Below are 27,217 nucleotides of genomic sequence, written 5' to 3'. Positions count from 1 at the left end.
CGTGGCGCTGGAGGCGGGGCTCGGGGGCTCGGGGGTGGGTCTCCCGGGAGATGCGGAGACAGCCTGCGCCGCGAACGTCGGGCGTGTGCGCAGGCTCAGTGGGCCCCCAGGAGGAAGCGACCTAGCGGGCGGTCGAGAAGAGCGCTGATCGGTCACGGGCTGTGGGCACGATGAGACCCGGAGAGGAGAGGCCGGTGGAGGGGGGCGCCTGCGCCGCCGTCTTCGAGGTGGAGCTGCTGAAGCTGCGCGCGGCGGAGTGCATCGACGAGGCGGCCGAGCGCCTGGGGGCCCTGAGCCGCGAGATCTGGAGCGAGCCCGAGCTGGCCTACGAGGAGCACCATGCCCACGGCGTGCTGACGCGCTTCTTCGAGAGCGAGCGCCCGGCCGCGTCGTGGGTGGTGCAGCCGCACTACCAGCTGGTCACGGCCTTCCGTGCCGAGTGGGGGCCGCCGGGGGGCTGGGCGGCGCCGCGCCCGCTGCACCTGGGCTTCCTCTGCGAGTACGACGCGCTGCCAGGCATCGGGCACGCCTGCGGCCACAACCTGATCGCCGAGGTTGGGGCGGCGGCCGCGCTGGGCGTCAAGGGGGCCCTGGAGAGCCTCCCCAGGCTGCCTCTGCCGGTGAAGGTGAGGTGGGGCCCGGGCTTGGGACTCCCATCGCCGGCCCAGGCCGGGACCGACCTGAGAAGGGCGCAAGCCGGCGCTTCCTGTGCGCTTCCGTCCCTTCCCACCCCGGGGCAGGTGTAGGGGACAGCACTCGACGTCCTGGCTTTTGCTAGTAGGCAGAACCCCTGGATCAAAGTCAGTAGTTCATGAGTTGCCGACCTAGCGACATTTTGCAGATTTTTGCTTTTTCACTCCTGCGTAGTTGTAAACAGTTGAGTGGACTCTCTCCCTTAGGAAAGAACGTAGAACCATTTCGTGATGGCTTATTTTTGGTAACAGGGGCAATCGCAATTTGCTGACAAGGTTGTGCAATCTCTGGGAGGAGGTAGTTATTATAGGGAAACCTGCAGACCCTCTTCGTTAGCCTCCAAAAAATCTTTTGTTTGTGGCAGTCCTAGGAGCTCTTGTGATTCGAATCATTGGAATTTGGATAGGAAATGTTCAGTCGTTAGAACTACAAAACCTCTAGAAGTATACAAAAAATGGGAAGAGAGTGAACATTAACTACATGATCCTTAAGTCTTAAAGTTTATTTCGCGATTTTAAGAAATAGCTCGATCCTTTAAACGGGGAAATGTTTATGTTAGCCACAGGGCAAGTTTACCCTTGTGTTACTCTGTTTTTCCAGATGGTATATTCTTTCTGTGGGCTAAGATTCAATCACCACTGCTCAGGTTAAGGGGAAGACTGATGTTATATTTTAATATTCTTTAGCCCATTTTTTCCAGTGTCAGTAACCTTTCTCTTTTATCCTTACAGTTCCATCTTTTGTGGCTTTTTCTCTTTAGCCGCCTTCTCTTTTCTGCCTCTGGGCCTTGTTTTTCATCTGGCTAGGTTTTTGTTTTGTTTGGGGGAGGAAGTGTCCTTTGCCATTGCATGAAGCACTGGAGAGATTTAGCTTTAACCAGGTTTATGAAAGGTTCAGAGAAGTCAGCAAGATTTAACCTGAAGAGTCATCAGATTTAATGAGTCAAGGGTTAAGAGTAAAAAGCAACTTAATTTAAGAGTTTGGGTGCTTTATAACTTCTGAATAAAGCAAGACTTTGGGAAATACACACACTTCTGATTTTGAATGGTAATACTCAGTTTTAGTAAGGTTATCTGTCTTATCTGAAAATGGAATTTATGTTGATTCTCTTTGCAAGCCAAGAACTTTTCCAACTTGTTTCATTGTGTTCTTATACGTGACCTTGAAAGTATATTAGTTGTTTATAGATAATTTTTCTTTGCTTTTAAAAATTGTTTGAAGAAGTTAAGTTTAAATATCAAAGTAAAATGTTTATTCTGTAAAGTTCTCTTTTGTTTAATTAGGTGTTTGGTGACCAATAAATCTGCCTGGTTGAGCTGGTGGAATCGAATTAGTAAGTTTGTGTAATAGTTGGCCGTTTCTAACCGTGGTATTAAGATTTATTCAGTGCTTTTCATAATGGATTAATGCGTTAAGACCTTTTAAAGAGGTAGTTTGGTAAAGAAACAGAGTTCAGGCCTGAAGGTCAGGGTATCTAATCCCAGCTCTGCTTTAAGCCTTGCTCTGTGATCTGGGGCAAGACATTTCACTCCATGCCTCAAAACCACCCTTCCTAAAATGATGATACAGATCGCTCACCTACCTCACAGGGTTGTTGTGAGGATAACTAATAAGTAACTAGAAAGTTCCTTACCAGTAAAATGCTTATGAATAATTATATACATATATACTAAAAGACAGTCAAAAATAAGCTTTAAGAAGTAAGTCCTAAATAATTTTGAGGAACTTAGTATATAGTACTTATCTCTTTTCATCTTTGACATTAGTTCTATAAAATTGTGTTATAAGATTGGGAAAAGTTTCCTATAGAGACTTTAGTACATATTTTGAGCCAAATTGGTATAATAATGTCAATTGCAAGTTTGTGGTGAATTTAGCACGGTAGATTTATGCCCACTGCCTTACTTGAGTCAGAGAACAAAACCTCTCTTCATAGTTTGATTTAGATTGTGAATACATATGCAAGGGAACCTGACTGATATCGCCTGCTAGGATTTTTTGTTGCTCTGACACAGGTATTTCTTTCTAGGTAATTGTTCTGGGAACCCCTGCAGAAGAAGATGGTGGTGGCAAAATTGATTTAATCGAAGCAGGGGCTTTTAAAAATCTTGATGTTGTTTTTATGGCCCATCCATCTCAAGAGAATGCTGCTTATCTACCTGATGTGGCTGAACATGAGTGAGTAATCAAGTTGAAATAAACTTCGTAGTGGAAAACAGGCTATTAGAATACTTTAGTGACTTAACCGGAGGCTAAAACTCCGTACTTCTGCATTTAAAAAGTAAATTGAAAAAAAACAGTAAACTGAAAGATAATGGTGTGATATTTGATTTCCATTGAACGACATTTGGTAGGCCCCTTCTAACTGAGATTTAATATGGTGTTCATAATTGAACTGTTAAAATACTGCCTAAAAAGCGTAAGAATAGCAAACAATATGTTGACACTTATGTTCTATTTTGAATTGAGAGGAATCTGGTTTCTGGACAATGTCTGTCCTTTGATATGGAGTTGCATTTGCAGCTGAATAGATCTGCAAGAGACAGCTTTGTTAGACTTGGGAAGAAAACACACTTCTCTAGTTTACTTATTTTGAGTTCTTTGCAAAAAGGATAAATTATGTTCCTGACGAAAAAATACAGAAACTGACTAGCTGTGGATTTGATTGGAATTTGCCAATATATCCTTTTCTGATTTGTCTGGTGCTGAAACTTTTTTTTTTTTCTTTTTTATCTTTCTCTATGTTGAAAAGCTCACTTTTTTTTTGGTACCTAGGAGCATGCATCATGTAAGTGGTTTAAATTTTTTACATCAGAAATTTCAACCATAATAGTTAATGGTCCAGTTAGGGGTCTGGTCCCAAGGCGCCATGGCTCAGCTGCTTCAGGAAAACCCCATGTTCTCCTCTGCAGTAGCCAGGGAGTAATCGCAGAACCACCCCAGCAGTGCTTCTAGATTGTGTGTTCAGTTATCCTGCATTTCTCTGCATCCCTTGTTTTCAGAGGATGAGTATTTTAAGTGTCCTGGTATTTTTGGTCTTATCACCAGGAATAATTGGTATTGTGACAGTAGGAAGAGTCTTTCAACTTCCGTTTCAGGGATGCTGTACAGTAGGACACCTCTGGAAAACCTTAGAGGTTAGAAATCTCTGCCAATGCCTCTGGCTAGAAGGGACCGGTGGCTTCAGGCAGGCTTCCCAGTCCATTAGCCTTCTAGGATTTAGGGTTAGGTACGCTTCTTGGCCTTGATTCTGAAGTCAGTCCATTGGGCCTCAGGCCTTTTCTTAGTATCTGGCTTCTTAGGTTTTTCACTGGCCAACTTTTAAGATGGAAAAGAGAGCAAGAACAAAAATTTAATTTAAAAAATTACTAATCTATTCATGCTAAAAAATCTGTAACAATAAATAAGATAAAGCACTATGTCCCTATTAATCACCTTTTTCCACATACAGTCCCTTTTCTAGAGATGTATATTCTTCCAGGACTTTGGGGGTATATTTATAGACATAAAATAGGTACATGTATGAATTAAATTTTAAAGGAGGATTTTTTCCCCCCTCTGAAATAGTCTGCTAAATATATTGTCGATCTGGCTCTTGCTTTTTAAAATTAAACAATGTGTCTTGAATATCATTCCATATCAGTTTTTTTTAAATGTGCTTTTTAAGCCTAAAATACGAATGCTGATATAAAACAGGCATTAACATTTCTTTTCCTGTAGTTTATTGTGCTTTAATTGTACATAGATTTGAACCCTAGAAGAAATGGTGCTAGAGCCATTTTCATAAAGGACATCTTTTTCCATTTTTTAATATTTATCACCAGTTTTGTTAAAATTCCAGTTTCTGGGTGATGGTGATAAGATATAGATTGAGGAAATAACAAGTATCCTAAAATTTAAAATATATATTTGGATGCTTTTACTTGTTTTTGTTTTTTTAATAGAATGTTTGGAATCAGTAAAGAAATGCCATGAGCCTCCTGAATCTAGCTCATTAAAAAAAAAATAAGTCTAGAGTGACTTTTTAATAATTTAAATGTGGGTACTATTAATTAGGCTTAAAAAGTGTTATCCAAACAAGTCACCATTATTATTATTTTTTTTGGGGGGGTTATCAGACAAGGCCATGAGTCATGTGTTCAAAGAGTTAAAAAAACAAATGGAGGCAAGTCATCTTTATAAATAACTATTTAATATACAATCCTTTCTCTAAACCTTATTGTTTTTTATTGTATCTGAGTAGACTGGTATGAGAACTATTGGGAAGTGGAAAAACAATTTATAAAATTTTAAGGGGGATGTCCCTGGTGGTGCAGTGGTTAAGAATCCTCCTGCCAATGCAGGGGACATGGGTTCGAGCCCTGGTCTGGGAAGATCCCACATGCCACGGAGCAACTAAGCCCGTGCGCCACAACTACTGAGCCTGAGTGCCACAACTACTGAAGCCCGCACGCCTAGAGCCCATGCTCTGCAACGAGAAGCCACCACAATGAGAAGCCCGCTCGCCGCAACTAGAGAAGCATGCGTGCAGCAACAAAGACCCAACCCAGCCAAAAATAAAATTAATTAATTAATTAATTCTTAAAAATCTTTTAAGGTATTAGTGATACAGGTATTCTGGAACATTAATAAAATATTGGTCAGGAACAACTGACTTAACGCTAGAATATTTTATAATACTGTGAATATAATCTGATTTTTAGAGGTTGTCTTAACCCATTTCAAATGTCACCTCCTTTCTGTCTTTCCTTGACCTTTCCCCACCCTTAAGACAGAAAGAATTATTTGAGTTTTTGCAGACCTTTGATATAGAACTATCACAGTACAGTGTAGAAGGAGACAGGAGCCATCTCTTGTAATTCCAGCACTTAATACAGTATTGCATTGTTTGTTTAAATTGAATTGTGTACAGATTTAATTTGTACAGGAGCTCCATTGAGCAAAGTTCTTTTTCTCTGGTTTTTTGGAATGCCTTCTTTGTGTTAGTCACTGTATTACATAATAATAAACTAGAACTAAGGTATGTAAATTGCTACATTATTGCTACAAATTAATTCATCAGTGTGAATTAATTTTGAATAATAGTCGGGTAGTTCTAATTACTTGGATTTTCTTACTTTGATGATATTGAAAAAAGTAATTCCGAATGATGTTTTATTTCCTAGTATGATTGTGAAGTACTATGGAAAAGCATCTCATGCTGCTGCTTATCCCTGGGAAGGACTAAATGCATTAGATGCTGCTGTCCTCGCCTACAACAATCTGTCTGCGTTAAGACAACAAATGAAACCGACCTGGAGAGTTCATGGTACGAATGTCAAATACTTTGGGTAATAGGTGGCGCTTAATATATTTCAGTGCAGTATAATTCCTTAATATTTGATTTAAAAAAACATTTGGGAACATTTTATGTACTTTATGAATATTTCAAAAATTTTTAACATTTTCAGAAATTCCTGGGACAGGATACTAGATGTTCATTTATATGTGGGTAAGAAGATAGTTAAGATTATTTGTACATAAATAGAATGGTCATTTTGAGTATTAGAAATGATGTTTTTATGTAAGGATCTGTGTTCTTTCTGTGGATATTTGAAAGTTAGAACTTGATTTTTCAGTTATCCTCACTGTCTCAATATTCTGTGGGTGTTTGAAAGTTAGAATTGGATTTTTTCAGTTATCTTCACTGTCCCTTAATAACAAAATTTCATCATTTTCTCATTTAAAAAAAAAAGTGGTGGTTACTGGTTTTATGTACTCAAGTGCTGTTAATCCTAAGTAACATCTTTTTAAATTATGTGTATCACCTTAATATATATATAGTAATAAAGTACTGTCTTGAAGGTACAGATTTATTTTTTAGTTTAATTCCTTATGATTTAAGAAATTATTATACTTTAAGATCTGTTCTTTGCCTGATTTTGCTATAGTCTGAAATTAGTTTGTAACTGCACTTTTACCAATTTTCTACCTTAGTTTCTTTAAAAAGAATAAACAGGAATATGTAAAAAATATTTCTTTTTAAAACAGGTCATATAAAATAGGTTTTGCATACTTATTTTCATTATTATTTTGAATGGATGCATCTTCCTTCTCAGTCTAGTTCCAAATAAATGCATTTGTTTTGACAGTTGGTAGTATACTTTGTCATCTTTGACTTGCATTGGTTTCTTGTTGGCATGAAAATTATTTTCCCAGAGCCAAATGCTATTTAAAATGGGACTCCTGAGGTATGAGGGTAATTATAGAAGCTCATACCATTGGTTTTTTTCCTTATGTCAAAAGTTTATCAAAATGTACAACTGTAATAAAACGCACTGAAATAAAAGTCTCCCAGAAGGCTTAAGATAGTTGTAAAAATTTCTAACAGTTTCTCTATAGTCAGGAATCATAATTTCTTAACGTCGTATAAATTCCTCAGACTAAAGTACATATAGACAGTTATTTTTTTTCCTATTAGTGAGAAAGTATCACACTGTGCATAGAAACTTGTTGTATAACATAAAAATCTTTGGTTGGCATATATGTGACGCTAATAAGTTTAAATTATTTTTCTTTATGTATATATTGGCTGAAAAACTTTATGGGTGTATTTAAGCTTAAAGAAATGATCTCCAAGCTCCAAGCTCAATTCCAGTAATTTGGTTCTTTTTATAGGTATAATAAAAAATGGTGGTGTAATACCCAATATCATTCCCTCTTATTCTGAACTAATCTATTACTTCCGTGCACCCTCAATGAAAGAACTTCCAGTTTTGACCAAAAAGGCAGAAGATTGCTTCAGAGCTGCAGCTTTGGCTACTGGGTGCACAGTAAGAACTTTTAAGAGTTAATCTAAGTTATAATCAGAAGTATATATGTGGGCTGGGGTTGTTTATATTGTTACATTTAGAACCTAATTTGCCTCCCTTTTATTTGGCAATCAATGCCTTGAATATGCGAAACCAGTTGACTGAATAGTTGATGTGAAAATCTTTCATTCTTATTTATTTTACTCAGTGTCTGCATAGGGAAGACTGCAGTCGTCTTATTACACAGGACTTAGAATAACTGATATTGCTGAGCTAGACTCCCTGCCTTTTTGCAAGTTATATTTTTCCTTATTGGCAGTTATGCTTTTGGAATTGCTGTATATAGTTCCTGTAAAGGGAACTTTATGGCAAAATCAGCCAAACCTGTTTTTGGTGAAGTGACAGGTATGTGTAGTAGTGATATAAATACTTATGGCTTGCTGGAATGAAAGTTAAAATAGACACAGTAGTCAAGAGGTTTTGTTTATTTGACTCATAAAGTCGGCAGCATGTATGTACCAATCATGTAGGGCGTACAGTGGGATGAGAAGCTCCAGAATGCATAAATCTTGCCCTGGGGCAAGCCTGTAGTCTGGTTGGAGAGAGATAAGATCTGGATTTGTGCCTCTCAGCCTCACTGATTCTGTAACTTTTGGAAATGTTATTTAATATCTCTGGGCCTCCATTTTCTCTTGAAAAATGGAGATAATGATATAATCTATCTTAGGGTTCTTATGAGAATTATAATGGCATAATGTTTGTGAAGAGTTAGGGCCAACACCTCATACCTTATTTTTTTCTGCCCTCAGTAGATTGGAGATGTATGATTTATTCAGATAGTAAGAGTGATTCTAAGACAGTATATGTTAAGTGTCCAAAGAGTAAAAAATTAAGCATTCATCCCTTATTTATTTATAATTATAAATATAGATATTTAAAATATTTATAACATAAATACATGAACTATTAGCACTAGCTAATATCCCAAGGTATAATATTCCCTTATAATAAGATTCATTGTTATTAGATTTGAGTCTATATTTAAGTCTTTTTTCCCTCAGTTTTATTGAGATAAAATTGACATACAGCACTGTATAGGTTTAAGGTATACAACATAATGATCTGACTTACATACATCATGAAATGGATTATCACAATAAGTTTGGTGAACATCCATCATGTCACATAGGTACAACATTAAAGAAATGGAAAAGAAATTTTTTTCCTTTATGATGAGAACTCTTAGGATTTACCCTAACTTTCATGGATAATGTACAGCAGTGTTAATTATCTTTATCATGTTGTACTTATATCCCTAGTACTTATTTACCTTATAACTGGCAGCTTGTACCTTTTGCCTACTTTTGCCTAATGCCCCCTCCCGCCAGCACCCGACTCTGGAAGCCATAAATCTGATCTCTTTTTCTATGAGTTTGCTTGTTTTTGAAGTATAATTGACCTACAACACTATGTTAGCTCCTGGTATACAACATAATGATTTGATAGTTCTGTTCATTTCAAAATGACCACCATGATAAGTCTAATTGTCATCTGTCACCATACAAAGATATTACAGAATTATTGACTGTATTCCCCACACTGTACATTTCATACCTATGGCTCATTTATCTTGTACTGAATGTTTGTAATCTCCCTCACCTACTACTCTTTTCTCCCAAACCCCCTTCCCTCTGGCAACAACCTGTTTGTTCTCCTTATGACCCTGTTTCTGTTTAGTTATAGTTGTCCATTTGTTTTGTTTTTTAGATTCCGCATTTAAGTGAAATCATACAGTATTTGTCTTTCTTTGTCTGACTTATTTCACTTAACATAATACCCTCTAGGTCCATCCATGTTGTCGCAAATGGCAATGTTTCATTCTTTTTATACAGCTGATTAATACAGCTGCTTAATATTCCATTGTATATATGTATACCTTTAGCTATTGTTTTTACATTCCATCTGTTGATGGACACTTAGACTGCTTCCATATCTTGGCTATTGTAGATAGTGCTGCAGTGAACATAGGGGTGCATATATCTTTTCGAATTAGCGTTTTTATTTTCTTCACATGCCCAGAAGTGGAATTGCTGGAGAGTATGGTAGTTCTATTTTTAATTTTTTGAGGAATCCCCAAACTGTTTTCCATAGTGGTTGTACCAATGTAGATTCCCACCAGTAGTGCACAAGGGTTCCCTTCTCTCCACATCCTCACCAACATGTATTCGTTGTCTTTTTCGATAATAGCCATTCTGACAGATGTGAGGTGCTATTTCATTGTGGTTTTGACTTGCATTTCCCTAATGATTAGTGATGTCGAGCATCTTTTCATGTGCCTGTTCCCGTCTGTATGTCTTCTGTAGAAAAATGTCTATTCAAGTTCTCTGCCCATTTTTTTAATGAAGCTGTTTGGTTTTTTGCTATTGAGTTGTATGAGTTCTTTGTATATATTGGATATTAACCCCTGTTGGATCTGTTGTTTGCAAACATCTTCTCCCTTTCAGTGGTGGCCTTCTTATTTTGTTGATGGTAACCTTCACTGTTCAAAAGCCTTTTAGTTTGATGTAGTCCCATTCATTTATTTTTACTTTTTTTTCCCTTGCCTGAAGAGGCATATCCAAAAAATAAAATTGCTAAGTCTGACGTCAAAGAGTGTACTGCCTATGTTTTCTTCTAGGAGTTTTATGGTTTGGGGTCTTACATTTAAATCTTTAATCCATTTTGAGTTTATTTTTGTATATGGTGTGAGAAAGTAGTCCAGTTTAATTCTTTTGCATGTGGCTGTTCAGTTTTCCAAACACCACTTATGGAAAGACTGTCTTTTCTTCATTGTATATTCTTGCTTCCTTTTTTTGTAGATTAATTGACCAAAGATGCATGGGTTTATTTCTGGGCTGTCTGTTCTGTTCCATTGCTCTATGTATCTGTTTTTGTGCCAGTACCATACTCTTTTGATTACCGTAGCTTTGTAGTATAGTTTGAAATCAGGGAGCATGATACCTCCTTTTGTTTTTCTTTCTTAAGATTGTTTTGGCTATTCAGGGTCTTTTGTGTTTCTTTACAAGTTTTAGAATTATTTGTTCTAGTTCTGTGAAAAATGCCATTGGTATTTTTATAGGGATTGCAGTGAATCTGTAGATTGCCTTGGGTAGTATGGTCATTTTAACAATATTAATTCTTCCAAACCTTGAACATGGTATATCTTTTCATCTGTTTGTCTCATCTTCATTTGCTTTCATCGGTGTCTTATAGTTTTCCAGGTACAGGTCTTTTACTTCATTAGTTAGATTTATTCCTAGGTTATCTTATTCTTTTTGATGAGATCATGAATGGGATTGTTTTCTTAATTTCTCTTCTGATAGTTCATTGCTAGTGTATAGAAATGCAACAGATTTCTCTATATTAATTTTGTATCCTGCAACTTTACGATATTCATTGATGAGTTCTAGTAGTTTTTTGGTGGCATCTTTAGGGTTTTCTATGTATAGCATCATGTCATCTGCAAACAGTTGACAGTTTTACTTCTTCCTTTCCAATTTGGATGCCTTTTATTTCTATTTTTTGTCTGATTGCTGTGGCTAGGACTTCCAATACTAAGTTGAATAGAAGTGGGCAGAGTGGGCATCCCTGTCTTGTTCCTGATCTTAGAGGAAATGCTTTCAGCTTTTTACTGTTGATTATGATGTTGGCTGTGGGCTTGTCGTATATGACTTCTTTTTAATTATTAATTTTTATTGGAGTATAGTTGCTTTACAATGTTATGTTAGTTTCTGCTGTACAGCAAAGTGAATCAGTTATACGTATACATATATCCCCTCTTTTTTAGAGTTCCTTCCCACTTAGGTCACAACAGAGCATTGAGTAGAGTTCCTTGTGCTATACAGTAGGTTCTCGTTAGTTATCTATTTTATGCATAGTAGTGTATGTAAGTCAATCCCAATCTCCCAGTTCATCCCACCTCCCCCTTCCCCCCTTGGTATCCATACGTTTGTTCTCTACTTGTGTGTCTCTATTTCTGCTTTGCAAATAAGTTCATCTGTATCATTTTTCTAGATTCCACATATAAGCAATATTACATGATATTTGTTTTTCTCTTTCTGACTTACTTCACTCTGTATGACAGTCTCTAGGGCCATCTATGTCTCTGCAAATGGCACAATTTCATTTCTTTTTATGGCTGAGTAATATTCCATTGTATATATGTGCCACATCTTCTTTATCCATTCCTCTGTTGATGGACATTTAGGTGGCTTCCACATCCTGGCTGCTGTAAATTGTGCTGCAGTGAACATAGGGGTGCAGGTGTCTTTTTGAGTTACAGTTTTCCCTAGGCATATGCCCAGGAGTGGGGTTGCTGGGTCATATGGTAGTTCTGTTTTTAGTATTTTGAGGGACCTCCATACTGTTCTCCACAGTGGCTGTACCAGTTTACATTCCCACCAACAGTGTAGGAGGGTTCCCTTCTCTCCACACCCTCTCCAGCATTTATTGTTTGTAGATTTTTTGATGATGGCCATTCTGACTGGTGTGAGGTGATACCTCACTGTAGTTTTGATATGTATTTCTCTAATCATTAGTGATGTTGAGCATGTTTTCATGTATTTCTTGGCCATCTATATGTCTTCTTTGGAGAAATGTCTATTTAGGTCTTCCACCCATTTTTTAATTTTTTTTTTTTTTTGATATTGAGCTGCATGAACTGTTTGTATATTTTGGAGATGAATCTCTTGTCGGTTACTTCATTTGCAAATATTTTCTCCCAGTCTGAGTGTTTATGGTTTTCATTTTGTTTGTGGTTTCCTTTGCTTTGCAAAAGCTTTTAAGTTTAATTAGGTCCCGTTTGTTTATTTTTGGTTTTATTTTCGTTACTGTAGGAGGTGGGTCAAAAAAGACTTTGCTGCAATTTATGTCAAAGAGTGTTCTGCCTGTGTTTCCTCTAAGAGTGTCTGGCCTTACATTTAGGTCTTTAATCCATTTTGAGTCTATTTTTGTGTATGGTGTTACGGAGTGTTCTAATTTCAGTCTTTTACATGTAGCTGTCCAGTTTTCCCAGCACCATTTATTGAAAGACTGTCTTTTCTCCATTGTATATTTTTGCTTCCCTTCTCATAGATTAGGTGACCATAATTAGGTGCGTGGGTTTATCTCTGGGCTCTCTATCCTGTTCATTGATCTATATTTCTGTTTGACTTTTGTTATTGAGGTATGTTCCCTCTACACCTCCTTTGTGGAGAGGTTTTTGTTTGTTTGTTTGTTTGTTTTAATTTATTTATTTAATTCTTCGTTGCTGCGTGCGGGCCTTCTCCAGTTGCGTTGAGCGGGAGCCACTCTTGGCCATGGTGTGTGGGCTTCTCGTTGCAGTGGCTTCTGTTGTTGCGGAGCACGGGCTCTAGACACGCGGGCTTCAGTAGTTGTGGTGCACGGGCTCAGTATTTGTGGCATGTGGGCTCAGTAGTTGTGGCTCGCGGGCTCTAGAGCACAGGCTCAGTAGTTGTGGTGCACGGGCTTAGTTGTTCCACGGCATGTGGGATCTTCCCGGACCAGGGCTTGAACCCGTGTCCCCTGCATTGGCAGGTGGATTCCTAACCACTGCACCACCAGGGAAGTCCCCAAGAGTTTTTTTTTTTTTTTTTTAATATTTTTATTTATTAATTTGGTTGCACCGGGTCTTATTTATTTATTTATTTTTATATTTATTTTTGGCTGTGTCAGGTCTTCGTTTCTGTGCGAGGGCTTTCTCCAGTTGCGGCAAGCAGGGGCCACTCATCATCGCGGTGCGCAGGCCCCTTCACTATCGCGGCCTCTCCTGTTGCGGAGCACAGGCTCCAGACGCGCAGGCTCAGTAGCTGTGGCTCACGGGCCCAGTTGCTCCGCGGCATGTGGGATCCTCCCAGACCAGGGCTCGAACCCGTGTCCCCTGCATTAGCAAGCAGATTCTCAACCACTGCGCCACGAGGGAAGCCCCCCGAGAGTTTTTATCATAAAGGGATGTTGAATTTTGTCAAAAGCTTTTTCTGCATCTACTGAAATGATCATACGATTTTTATTCTTCAATTTATTAATGTGGTGTATCACATTGATTTATTTGTGGCTATTGAACCATTCTTGTTGCATCCCTGGGATAAATTGAACTTGATCGTAGTATATAATCCTTTTAATGTATTGTTGAATTCAGTTTGCTAATATTTTGTTGAGGATTTTTGCATCTATGTTACCAGTGATACTGTCCCGTAATTTCATTTTTTGTGACATCTTTGTCTTGTTTTGGTGTCAAAGTGATACTGGCTTTATAGAATGCGTTTGGAAGTGTTCCTTCCCTGCAACTTTTTGGAATAGTTTGAGGATAGGTATTAACTCTTCTAAATTGTTTGGTAGAATTCACTTGTGAAGTCATGTGATCCTGGACTTCTGTTTATTAGAAGTTTCTTTTTATTAGTGATTCATTTCATGAATTTCATTACTGGTAATTGGACTGTTCATATTTTCTATTTCTTCCTGTTTCAGTCTTGGGAGATGGTACATTTCTAGGAATCTGTTTATTTCTTCTAGGTTGTCCACTTTACTGGCGTATAATTGTTCATAGTAATCTGTTGGGATCCTTTTGTTTTTCTGTGGTGTCATTTGTAACTTTTCCTTTTTCATTTCTGATTTTAGTGATTTGGGCCCTCTCTTTTTTTCTTGATGAGTCTGGCTAAAGGTTTGCCAATTTTGTTTATCTTTTCAAAGAACCAGCTCTTAGTTTCTATATTTTCTGTTGTTTTTTTAAGGTTCTATTTCATTTATTTCTGCTCTGATCTTTATGATTTCTTTCTTTCTACTAACTTCAGGTTTTGTTTGTTGTTATTTTTTTTTTTATACAGCTGGTTCTTTTTTTTCTTTTTTTAATCAGTCATCAATTTTATACACATCAGTGTATACATGTCAATCCCAAACGCCCAATTCAGCACACCACCATCCCCACCCCACCGCAGTTTTCCCCCCTTGGTGTCCATACATTTGTTCTCTACATCTGTGTCTCAACTTCTGCCCTGCAAACTGGTTCATCTGTACCATTTTTCTAGGTTCCATATACATGAGTTAATATGCGATATTTGTTTTTCTCTTTCTGACTTACTTCACTCTGTATGACAGTCTCTAGATCCATCCACGTCTCAACAAATGACTCAGTTTCGTTCCTTTTTATGGCTGAGTAATATTCCATTGTATATATGTACCACAACTTCTTTATCCATTCATCTGTCGATGGGCATTTAGGTTGCTTCCATGATCTGGCTATTGTAAATAGTGCTGCAATGAACATTGGGGTGCATGTGTCTTTTTGAATTACGGTTTTCTCTGGGTATATGCCCAGTAGTGGGATTGCTGGATCATATGGTAATTCTATTTTTAGTTTTTTAAGGAACCTCCATATTGTTCTCCATAGTGGCTGTATCAATTTACATTCCCACCAACAGTGCAAGAGGGTTCCCTTTTCTCCACACCCTCTCCAGCATTTGTTGTTTATAGATTTTCTGATGATGCCCATTCTAACTGGTGTGAGATGATATCTCATTGTAGTTTTGATTTGCATTTCTCTAATAATTAGTGATGTTGAGCATCTTTTCATGTGCTTCTTGGCCATCTGTATGTCTTCTTTGGAGAAATGTCTATTTAGGTCTTCTGCCCATTTTTGGATTGGGTTGTTTGTTTCTTTAATATTGAGCTGAATGAGCTGTTTATATATTTTGGAGATTAATCCTTTGTCTGTTGATTCATTTGCAAATATGTTCTCCCATTCTGAGGGTTGTCTTTTCATCTTGTTTATGGTTTCCTTTGCTGTGCAAAAGCTTTGAAGTTTCATTATGTCCCATTTGTTTATTTTTATTTTTATTTCCATTACTCTACGAGGTGGATCAAAAAAGATTTTGCTGTGATTTATGTCAAAGAGTGTTCTTCCTATGTTTTCCTCTAAGAGTTTTATAGTGTCCTGTGTTACATTTAGGTCTCGAATCCATTTTGAGTTTATTTTTGTGTATGGTGTTAGGGAGTATTCTAATTTCATTCTTTTACATGTAGCTGTCCAGTTTTCCCAGCACCACTTATTGAAGAGACTGTCTTTTCTCCATTGTATATCTTTGCCTCCTTTGTCATAGATTAGTTGACCATAGGTGCGTGGGTTTATCTTTGGGCTTTCTATCTTGTTCCATTGATCTATGTTTCTGTTTTTGTGCCAGTACCATACTGTCTTGATTACTGTAGCTTTGTAGTATAGTCTGAAGTCAGGGAGTCTGATTCCTCCAGCTCCATTTTTTTGCCTCAAGACTGCTTTGGCTATTCGGGGTCTTTTGTGTCTCCATACAAATTTTAAGATGATTTGTTCTAGTTCCATAAAAAATGCCATTGGTAATTTGATAGGGATTGCATTGAATCTGTAGATTGCTTTGGGTAGTATAGTCATTTTCACAGTATTGATTCTTCCAATCCAAGAACATGGTATATCTCCCATCTGTTGGTATCATCTTTGATTTCTTTCATCAGTGTCTTATAGTTTTCTGCATACAGGTCTTTTGTCTCCTTAGGTAGATTTATTCCTAGGTATTTTATTCTTTTTGTTGCAATGGTAAATGGGAGTGTTTCCTTAATTTCTCTTTCAGATTTTTCATCATTAGTGTATAGGAATGCAAGAGGTTTCTGTGCATTAATTTTGTATCCTGCAACTTTACCAAATTCATTGATTAGCTCTAGTAGTTTTCTGGTGGCATTTTTAGGATTTATCTATGTATAGTATCATGTCATCTGCAAACAGTGACAGTTTTACTTCATCTTTTCCAATTTGTATTCCTTTTATTTCTTTTTCTTCTCTGATTGCCGTGGCTAGGACTTCCATAACTATGTTGAATAATAGTGGTGAGAGTGGACATCCTTGTCTCATTCCAGATCTTAGAGGAAATGCTTTCAGTTTTTCACCATTGAGAATGATGTTTGCTGTGGGTTTGTCGTATATGGCTGTTATTATGTTGAGGTAGGTTCCCTCTATGCCCACTTTCTGGAGAGTTTTTATCATAAATAGGTGTTGAATTTTGTCAAAAGCTTTTTCTGCATCTATTGAGATGATCATATGGTTTTTCTTCTTCAATTTGTTAATATGGTGTATCACATTGATTTGCGTATATTGAAGAATCCTTGCATCCCTGGGATAAATCCCACTTGATCGTGGTGTATGATCCTTTTAATGTGTTGTTGGATTCTGTTTGCTAGTATTTTGTTGAGGAGTTTTGCATCTATATTCATCAGTGGTATTGGTCTAATTTTCTTTTTTTGTAGTATCTTTGTCTGGTTTTGGTATCAGGGTGATGGTGGCCTCATAGAATGAGTTTGGGAGTGTTCCTTCCTCTGCAGTTTTTTGGAAGAGTTTGAGAAGGATAGGTGTTAGCTCTTCTCTAAATGTTTGATAGAATTCGCCTGTGAAGCCATCTGGTCCTGGGCTTTTCTTTGTTGGAAGATTTTTAATCACAGTTTCAATTTCATTACTTGTGATTGGTCTGTTCATATTTTCTGTTTCTTCCTGGTTCAGTCTTGGAAGGTTATAGCTTTCTAAGAATTTGTCCATTTCTTCCAGGTTGTCCATTTTATTGGCATAGAGTTGCTCATAGTAGTCTCTTAGGATGCTTTGTATTTCTGTGGTGTCTGTTGTAACTTCTCCTTTTTCATTTCTAATTTTATTGATTTGAGTCCTCCTTTTTCTTGATGAGTCTGGCTAATGGCTTATCAATTTTGTTTATCTTCTCAAAGAACCAACTTTTAGTTTTATTGATCTTTGCTATTGTTTTCTTTGTTTCTATTTCATTTATTTCTGCTCTGATCTTTATGACTTCTTTCCTTCTGCTAACTTTGGGTTTTGTTTGTTCTTCTTCTCTAGTTCCTTTAGGTGTAAGGTTAGATTGTTTACTTGAGATTTTTCTTGTTTCTTTAGGTAGGCTTGTATAGCTATAAACTTCCCTCTTAGAACTGCTTTTGCTGCATCCCATAGGTTTTGGATCGTCATGTTTTCATTGTCACTTGTCTCTAGGTATTTTTTGATTTCCTCTTTGATTTCTTCAGTGATCTCTTGGTTATTTAGTAACGTATTGTTTAGCCTCCATGTGTTTGTGCTTTTCACGTTTTTTTCCCTGTAATTCACTTCTAATCTCATAGCGTTGTGGTCAGAAAAGATGCTTGATATGATTTCAATTTTCTTAAATTTACTGAGGCTAGATTTGTGACCCAAGATGTGATCTATCCTGGAGAATGTTCCATGTGCACTTGAGAAGAAAGTGTATTCTGTTGTTTTTGGATGGAATGTCCTATAAATATCAATTAAATCTATCTGGTCTATTGTGTCATTTAAAGCTTGCATTTCCTTATTTATTTTCATTTTGGATGATCTGTTCATTGGTGTAAGTGAGGTGTTAAAGTCCCCTACTATTATTGTGTTACTGTCAATTTCCTCTTTTATAGCTGTTAGCAGTTGCCTTATGTATTGAGGTGCTCCTATGTTGGGTGCATATATATTTATAATTGTTATATCTTCTTCTTGGATTGATCCCTTGATCATTATGTAGTGTCCTTCCTTGTCTCTTGTAACATTCTTTATTTTAAAGTCTATTTTATCTGATATGAGTATTGCTACTCCAGCTTTCTTTTGATTTCCATTTGCATGGAATATCTTTTTCCATCCCCTCACTTTCAGTCCGTATGTGTCCCTAGGTCTGAAGTGGGTCTCTTGTAGACAGCATATATATGGGTCTTGTTTTTGTATCCATTCAGCAAGCCTGTGTCTTTTGGTTGGAACATTTAATCCATTCACGTTTAAGGTAATTATCGATATGTATGTTCCTATGACCATTTTCTTAATTGTTTTGGGTTTGTTTTTGTAGGTCCTTTTCTTCTCTTGTGTTTCCCACTTAGAGAAGTTCCTTTAGCATTTGTTGTAGAGCTGGTTTGGTGGTGCTGAATTCTCTTAGCTTTTGCTTGTCTGTAAAGCTTTTGATTTCTCCATCCAACCTGAATGAGATCCTTGCTGGGTAGAGTAATCTTGGTTGTAGGTTCTTCCCTTTCATCACTTTAAGTATATCATGCCACTCCCTTCTGGCTTGTAGAGTTTCTGCTGAGAAATCAGCTGTTAACCTTATGGGAGTTCCCTTGTGTTATTTGTCATTTTTCCCTTGCTGCTTTCAATAATTTTTCTTTGTCTTTAATTTTTGCCAATTTGATTACTATGTGTCTTGGCATGTTTCTCCTTGGGTTTATCCTGTATGGGACTCTCTGCACTTCCTGGACTTGGGTGGCTATTTCCTTTCCCATGTTAGGGAAGTTTTCGACTATAATCTCTCCAAATATTTTCTCTGGTCCTTTCTCTCTCTCTTCTCCTTTTGGGACCCCTATAATGCAAATGTTGTTACGTTTAATGTTGTCCCAGAGGTCTCTTAGGCTGTCTTCATTTCTTTTCATTCTTTTTTCTTTAGTCTGTTCCGCAGCAGTGAATTCCACCATTCTGTCTTCCAGGTCACTTATCCGTTCTTCTGCCTCAGTTATTCTGCTATTGATTCCTTCTAGTGTAGTTTTCATTTCAGTTATTGTATTGTTCATCTCTGTTTGTTTGTTCTTTAATTCTTCTAGGTCTTTGTTAAACATTTCTTGCATCTTCTCGATCTTTGTCTCCATTCTTATTCCGAGGTCCTGGATCATCTTCACTATCATTATTCTGAATTCTTTTTCTGGAAGGTTGCCTATCTCCACTTCATTTAGGTGTTTTTCTGGGGTTTTATCTTGTTCCTTCATCTGGTATATAGCCCTCTGCCGTTTCATCTTGTCTATCTTTCTGTGAATGTGGTTTTTGTTCCACAGGCTGCAGGATTGTAGTTTTTCTTGCTTCTTGTTTGTTGTTCTTTTCTAGTTCCTTTAGGTGTAAGGTTAGATTGTTTATTTGAGATTTTTCTTGTTTCCTGAGGTAAGCTTGTATTGCCATAAACTTCTCTCTCAGAACAGCTTTTGCTGCATCTCGTGGATTTTGCATTGTTGTGTTTCCATTTTCATTTGTCTCCAGGTATTTTTATTTCCTCTTTGACTTATTTAGTGACCCATTGGTTTTTTAGGAGCATATTGTTTAGCTTCCTCACATCTGTGATTTTTGCAGTTTTTTTCTTGTAGTTGATTTCTAGTGTCATATGTTGTGGTCAGAAAAGATGCTTCATATGACTTCAGTCTTCTGAAATTTACTGAGACTTGTTATGTGGTCTAGCATGTTACCTGTCCTGGAGAATCTTGTATGTATCCTTGAAAAGAATGTGTATTCTGCTGCTTTTGGATGGAGTGTTCTATATATATCAACAAGTCCATCTGGCCTTAATGTGTCACCTAAGGCCAGTGTTTCCTTATTGGTTTTCTGTTTGGATGATCTATTCCTTGATGTAAGTAGGGTGTTAGTGTGTTACAGTCAGTTTCTCCCTATATGTTAGCTAATATTTGCTTTATGTATTTTGGTATTCCATATGTTTGGGTGCATGTATATTTATAAATGTTATATCTTCTTGTTGGATTGACCTCTTGATCATTATGTAATGTCCTTGTCTCTTGTTACAGTCTTGTTTTAAAGTCTGTTTTGTCTGATGTAAGTATTGCTATCCTGGCTTTCTTTTCATTCCCATTTGCATGGAAATGCCTTTTTCCATCCCTTCACTTTCAGCCTGTCTGTGTCTTTAGATCTGAAATGAGTCTCTTGTAGGCAGCATATATATGGGTCTTGTTTTTGTATCCATTCAACCACTCTGTGTCCTTTTTTTTTTTTTTTTCAGCCATGCCATGTGGCTTGCAGGATCTTAGTTCCCTGACCAGGGATTGAACCTGGGTCCCGGCAGTGAAAGCGATGAGTCCTAACCACTGGACCACCAGGGAATTCCCCATATTTGGATTCTTCTCTCTTTTTTTTGTATATGTATCTATTATAGACTTTTGGTTTGTGGTGTCTATGAGGTTTATAAATAGCAATATATATACATTTGTGGTTATTTTAAGTTACTGATCTCTTAAGTTCGAATGCATTTTAACAACCCTGTTTTTTTATTCCTTCCCCTCACCTTTACTGTTTTTGATATCATATTTTACACCCTTTTCTTCTGTGTATCCCTTAACTCCTTATAGATATATATCTATATCTTTCCTATTAGCTTTATAAGTGGTTGATCTATTGATACTACCTTTACTGTGTATTTACCTTTAGCAGTGTGATTTTTCCTTTTGTAATTTTCATATTTCTAGTTGTGTGGCAAGAAGTCCTTTTAACATTTCTCGTAAAACTGGTTTTATGATGCTGAACTCTTAACTTTTGCTTGTCTGTAAAACTTTTGATCTCTCCTTCAAATCTGAATGAAAGCGTTGTCAGGTAGAGTATTCTTGGTTGTAGGTTTTTCCCTTCCATCACTTTAAGGATTGATATATTGTGCTATTCCCTTCTGGCCTGCAGGGCTTCTGCTGAAAAGTCAGCTGATAACCTTATGGGAACTCCTTTGTATGGAACTTGTTGTTTTCTTCTTTCTGCTTTTTGTATTCTCTCTTCATCTTTTAAAGTTTTTTAAAATTTATTTATTTATTTTTGGCTGTGTTGGGTCTTTGTTGCTGTGCGCGGGCTTTCTCTAGTTGTGGCGAGCGGGGGCTACTCTTCATTGAGGTGTGCAGGCTTCTCATTGCGGTGGCTTCTCTTGTTGCGGAGCACTGGCTCTAGGCACGTGGGCTTCAGTAGTTGTGGTGCAAAGGCTCAGTAGTTGTGGCTCGCAGGCTCTAGAGCGCAGGCTCAGTAGTTGTGGCGCACGGGCTTAGTTGCTCTGCGTCATGTGGGATCTTCCCAGACCAGGGTTCAAACCCATGTCCCCTGCCTTGGCAGGCGGATTCTTAACCACTGTGCCACCAGGGAAGCCCCTCTCTCTTTATCTTTAACTTTTGCCATTTAAGGACAGCATGATCCTCTTTGGGTTGATCCTATTTGGGATTCTCTGTGTTTCCTGGACTAGATGTCTGTTTCCTTTCCCAGGTTAGGGAAGTTTTCAGTTATTATGTCTTCAAATATGTTCTCTGCTCCTTTTTCTCTCTCTTCTCCTTCTGGGACCCTGATAATACGAATGTTAGTACTCTTGATGTTGTCCCAGAGGACTCTTAAACTGTCTTCATTTTTAAAAATTCATTTTTCTTTTTTCTGTTCAGCTTGAGTGATTTTCACTACTCTGTCTTCCAGTTTGCTGGTCCATTCGTCTGTATCGTCCAATCTACTATTGATTCCTTCTAGTGTATTTCTTATTTCAGTTATTGTATTCTTTAGCTCTGGTTCTTCTTTATATTTTCTAACTCTTTGTTAAAAACTTCTGACTCCTCACTCTGTTCATCCATTCTTCTGAGTTCTTTGAGCATCTTTATGATTGTTACCTTAAACATCTTATCAGATAGATTGCTTATCTCTTCTCCTATATTTTAAATAGTCTTTTAATAATTTTTTATGTTTTGGCTGACTTGTAGTATCTACTTAGGTTGTCATTGTTTCTAACTTAGATGTTGCTAAAAGTAGAATATTACTTCTGCCATTTTATAATTGGTTTTTGCTAATGCTATTGGGATTATCTTTAGTTTGTGGGAGTATTGCCCATTTTTGATTTAGTCAAATCTAAATCTGTAAATCCTCTTAACTGGGCACATATAAACTGCTTCTGTATCTTCATGCACTGAAATTAATAAATGAGGACCATAGTCAACCCTTCCGCATTGTGAATCTTCTGTCTTGCTCAGGATATGTTATACCTTTCAGACCAGGCAGTGGTGTCAGTGTCAGTGTCAGTTTGTATACTGAAAATCGGTAAATCTTGATTTCTTTCTTTTAGAGGCTATAGCCTACAGCAGTGTTTCTTAAGTATGTGGTTTTGGGACCACATGCATCAAAATTACTTGGGGGTGCTGGCTAAAATGGAGACTCCTGGCCTCTCCCACACCCTGTTTAGGGACTGAAGTTGAGACTCACTGACTAGGTGACCTTGTGTGCTTTGGTGCATATATAATGTAAAGGAGATAGGGTCCTAGGAACTCCCGTTATAGAAAAACATACTTTTTTAAGGTAAAAGATTTGAGAGAGTTTATATCCTGAAGGGGAGGTGCCTCCTCTTAAACCTTTTTCTGTTAGAGAACTATTGCTAGTTTGAAAATTAGATAGTGAATTTGAGTTTCTTAATTCAAAATTTGTTTTATAATATTTTTATTAGGTAGAAATTAAAGGTGGAGCACATGATTATTACAATGTTCTTCCCAATAAGAGCCTGTGGAGAGCTTATATTGAAAATGGAAAAAAGCTGGGAATAGACTTCATTTCAGAAGATGCGATGTTGAATGTCCCTTCAGGTGATTAAGTTCTTTCAAACATATCATATGCTATTTGAGGAAGGGAAGTACCATCCATGGTTAAATGGTATTGTTTAACAGCTTTGGAGGTTGGGGGAGGTATTGCTCGTGATTTTTAATGAGATTTTTCACAAACTTAATGGGTAGGGGAAAGACACTGATGCACTCTTCAGTGAATGTAGAATGTCAAGTGAACAGATTTGTTTTTAGAAATAGCCAACATACTCTTTGCTTTATATTCTCAATATTTCTAGTGTTTAAATTTGCTTAGTTCTAATTTTTAAGTAAGCTACTTAAAGGGGAAATAGAATTTTAATTCATTTCCAGTCATCAGTAAGCAGGTTACTAAGGACTTAGTTATATGGGGGCATTTTCAGTTTCTGAGGAGTAACAAACAATTGTTAGAATTTAAATAATCATAGGCATATCAGGTTATTTTAGGTTTTTTTCCTTTTAAGAGCATTATTACTAATACGTTTGCATGTTAGAAAAGCCTCTCTTAAAATATAATAATAAATGTTGATGAAATAGACTCAGAGGGACTTGGAGATAAAAACAGGGTGTTGATGTCATTCAGTGAGATAAGAGTTCAAGAGAAAGAGCAGGCTGGAGTATGGTGGGTTGGTATTAATTATTAGTTTGTTAAATTTGAGGTGTTCACAGGACTTCTAAGGAAAGTTGTCTGGTAGCCTGTTCCAAAAGTTGTTTGGGTGGAGACTTAGGGGTTGTCAATACATGAGAGGTGATTGAAACCATAGGTTTCAATGTTGATGAGGTTGCCCAAGTACACAGGAGGAGGAGTAGCCCAGAGATGAAACCCTAGGGATCACCAGTACTCAGGTGACAGGTGAAGGAAAGTGACTAGAGAGGGAGACAGAGAAAGCCAGACAGTTAGGAGAGTGGAGTCATGGAAACCAAAAGAGCAGAGAATTTCTGGAAAGGAAGGAGTAGTAAATCATGTCAGGTGCTATAGAGATTAAGATAAATGTGCTTTAGTGTCCATTGGACTAGCAATTAGAAATTCATGGTTTGTCTTACCTTTCCAAGGATCTACTGATTTTGGAAATGTTACTTTTGTGGTTCCTGGGATTCATCCATATTTTTACATTGGATCTAATGCCTTGAATCATACAGAACAATATACTGAAGCTGCAGGTAAGCGTTATTACAAGTGAATGTCTTGTCATATACTCTTTTTGTAGTAGTAGTTGCCTTTCTAACTCTTTAGTTTAGCCTATTATTCTTTACCTGACAACACCTCAGGAAATACTATATTGTGGTGGGCAGTTCGAGAGGCAATTTAGATATTGAGAGCTAACCAGAAAACTAATAAAGTAATTTGTAATACATATGAGGTTATCTTTATTCATTTTATCTACCTTTTAGGATCACAAGAAGCTCAGTTCTACACTTTGCGAACGGCCAAAGCTCTGGCAATGACTGCATTGGATGTTATTTTTAAACCAGAGCTGCTGGAAAGAATCAGAGAGGACTTTAAATTGAAACTTCAAGAAGAAGAGTTTTTAAATACAGTAGAATAAAAGGAAGATTTAGGAGCCACTCACGGATCATGAAGAAGAAGTGATGATTTTCTTCTTTAATCTTTTTTAATGAGGGAGCAGGGCATGGCTTGTTTTTCATTCTTAAGGGAGTCAAATTCCTCTTACCTGAAAAGTGAGGACATGATGTGGAGAAAACACATTGCCTCATATCTAGAGTGAAAATTTCACAACTCTGTATATGATGGAATTGTGACATTTCAGGGCTGGTATGTAATGGCATTTCATAAACAACCTGGATGACACATGGTTTATCAGTGATAACATTTTATAAATCCGTATGTTGTGTGTGTGTATTTGAAAGATCCAAGAGATTTCAAGCCTTATATCCAGAATTGCCATATGAAAGATTTTTTTTGATATAGGGTGGTAACATTGTTCTATAAAGTTGTTTTAAAATTCAAGTTCTAAATTTAGGGAAGGTTCATCTGGAATATCTGACTATATCTGTTTTGGTTTAGAGAATTTCTTCATTGACAATAAAAGTACGCTTTTTATCAGAAATGCTATGGGGAAACAACTAGAAACTCAGGTACAAAGAATAAGCTTTAGTTTTACCATTTGAAGGAAAATGAAAATGTTCTTTTTTATATATAATTTACTCTGAGAGGTGGCATTAAAGTGCTATTCCTCATTCCATATTTCAGTAATAGAAAAAATGGTAAATGGATAGGATTAGACTCTTCCTGTAAGGTGTTTGCTTGGTAGCCCCATGTGTTCCAGAGAAATTTAATTAGAGGAGTGATGTCTGCTTATCTTGAATGTTAATGCCATATAACTGATCCCCTCTACCTAGCAGCCCTATTCAGGTTTCTTCTCAGAAGCTAGCCTGTCCAGCTTGAGTAAACTCAGTAGTTTATTAAATTTAGGGGACAGAATTCTAAACCTCCTTAAGCCCCATGCTAGCTCAATATAAACTAAAAAGTATTGTAAGTTTTTCCTGGTGTGACTTTCTTGAACATGATAAAAGAATGTGAAACAAGTATCAGGTAAAACAAATTTTTTTTTTTTTTTTAAAGGCCAATGATTTTTTTTTTTTCTTTTAATTTATGGCTGTGTTGGGTCTTTGTTTTTGTACGAGGGCTTTCTCTAGTTGCGGCGAGCGGGGGCCACTCTTCATCGCGGTGCACGGGCCTCTCACTACCGCGGCCTCTCTTGTTGCGGAGCACAGGCTCCAGACGCGCAGGCTCAGTTGTGGCTCACGGGCCCAGTTGCTCCGCGGCATGTGGGATCTTCCCAGACCAGGGCTCGAACCCGTGTCCCCTGCATTGGCAGGCAGACTCTCAACCACTGCGCCACCAGGGAAGCCCAAACAAATATTTTAAGCTGTGAGTATAGTAAAGGTCCAGTAGACTTTATTTTAAAGGGAGTCCTCGAGTTTGAGTGTAAGCATTGCAGAGATGGAAGGGGAAGGAGGGAAAAGTGAGCATTTGGCCTCTCTGCCTTAGGCTCCTCATTTGGAAAGTTAGATTAGATCCCTCATCCTTACAGTCCTTTAAACCTCTAAATCCTATTCTATCTGAAATTATTTAAAGTTGAAACAAGGAGAAGGGAATTTGGGTGGAGAGTTAGTACTTGAGAATTGCTTTTCTTCCATATCAGAGGTCTGCAGACTGCGGCCTGATTTGGCAAGCAGCCTGATTCTGTATGGCTAGCATGCTGGAAATGGTCTGTACATTTTGAAAGGGTTGTAGAAAAAAATAAAGCATCAGAGACGAGATCGTGTGACCTGCAAAACCTAAAATATTTACAATCTAGCCCTTTGTAAGATAAAGTTTGCCAGCCCATCCTATGTAACAGTAAAATAAAAACTGTTTCTCTTTGACTACATCATATAATCAGATCTTCTCCTAGAAGAAAACTTGAAGCCTCTGAATTGAAAACATTTAAGAAAGGGATTTAGACAGCAGTGCTCTGTGTTGACCATCATAATGCATCAGTGGTTTCTCCTCATTGAGGGTTCTGGCTCTTTCGAAGTTTGCTTTCTTTTTGCGTTTACTTTGTTCTGGGATACAGCTACCCTGCTGCCTTAAGGCTGTCCTCTGTGCAAGCCGCTCTTCTAACCCTTCACATCAGCTTTTAGAACATGATCCTCCATGACACTCTTTGATTATTTATAACCTCAAACAGGCATGGTTGGTATGTATTTTGCAAACAGAAGAGGGATCAACAAAGGCTTCACGCTGAGAATTGGATATGTCCAAGACCTCTGGTTTATAAAAACAGAATTAGTTTCCTAATTATCAATTTAATACATTTCTCAACTGCAAGCTTCAAATTCCTTATATAAATCCTGCACTCTAAGGTATGTGGTTTTATTTTCTAAAGCCTCGCTAAAATTCTAGAACAGTGATTGTTAACTGGTGTCCTGACCCACTGATATTCTCCTGTCTTTTGTGAACTGTCACAAGTTAACTGTTACTCATACGAAGTATTTGTGATGAATTTACTTTTTAAAAACGAATTAGAGAAAATGTCAGGTTAGAATTCTGTTGTTGCCAATTCACTTGTGTTCTGATAAGCATCCTGCATGAGAGAGCAAGGTGTCGAGTTGCTGCTGATGTGCAGGGGAGAGGTACAGTCTGTACCAGCGCTATCCGCCACAACCCAGTCGGGAGGTAATGTTGACATACCGCTAAGATTTGTGTCCCTTCTGAGTTTCTGTAAGATTTTGTTTTCCTTTCAACATTTAAAAAACTTGGTCAACATATGGGATTACCCATTGGAATATATCCTGGATTTATCATGTCAGAAAAGAGGTTGAGATGCTCCAGAGTCTAT

General features: G+C 37.6%; 1 protein-coding gene across 1 annotated transcript; it reads left to right on the top strand.

Moving 5' to 3' along the window:
• Nucleotides 1-33: 33 nt before the first annotated feature.
• On the top strand, nt 34-26,323 carry PM20D2 (peptidase M20 domain containing 2). Its single transcript, XM_082473982.1, has 7 exons — nt 34-626; nt 2,723-2,871; nt 5,859-6,001; nt 7,351-7,505; nt 22,742-22,877; nt 23,925-24,032; nt 24,264-26,323. The coding sequence occupies exons 1-7, from the start codon at nt 171-173 to the stop codon at nt 24,416-24,418; spliced, it is 1,302 nt and encodes a 433-aa protein (XP_082330108.1). The 5' UTR covers nt 34-170; the 3' UTR covers nt 24,419-26,323.
• The last annotated feature ends 894 nt before the right edge of the window (nt 26,324-27,217 follow it).

The sequence above is a fragment of the Balaenoptera physalus genome (genome assembly GCF_965194825.1).
Source record: "Balaenoptera physalus genome assembly, chromosome: 9".
Taxonomy (NCBI): Eukaryota; Metazoa; Chordata; class Mammalia; order Artiodactyla; family Balaenopteridae; genus Balaenoptera; species Balaenoptera physalus.
This window is presented reverse-complemented; position numbering and strand designations above follow the sequence as displayed.

Bases quoted from the DNA above. Each gene is read 5' to 3' on its own strand.
- PM20D2 (XM_082473982.1), top strand. From the start codon at position 171: ATGAGACCCGGAGAGGAGAGGCCGGTGGAGGGGGGCGCCTGCGCCGCC. The intron at 627-2,722 runs GTGAGGTGGGGC...ATTTCTTTCTAG, and splicing joins GGCTGCCTCTGCCGGTGAAG to GTAATTGTTCTGGGAACCCC. The intron at 7,506-22,741 runs GTAAGAACTTTT...TATTTTTATTAG, and splicing joins CTTTGGCTACTGGGTGCACA to GTAGAAATTAAAGGTGGAGC.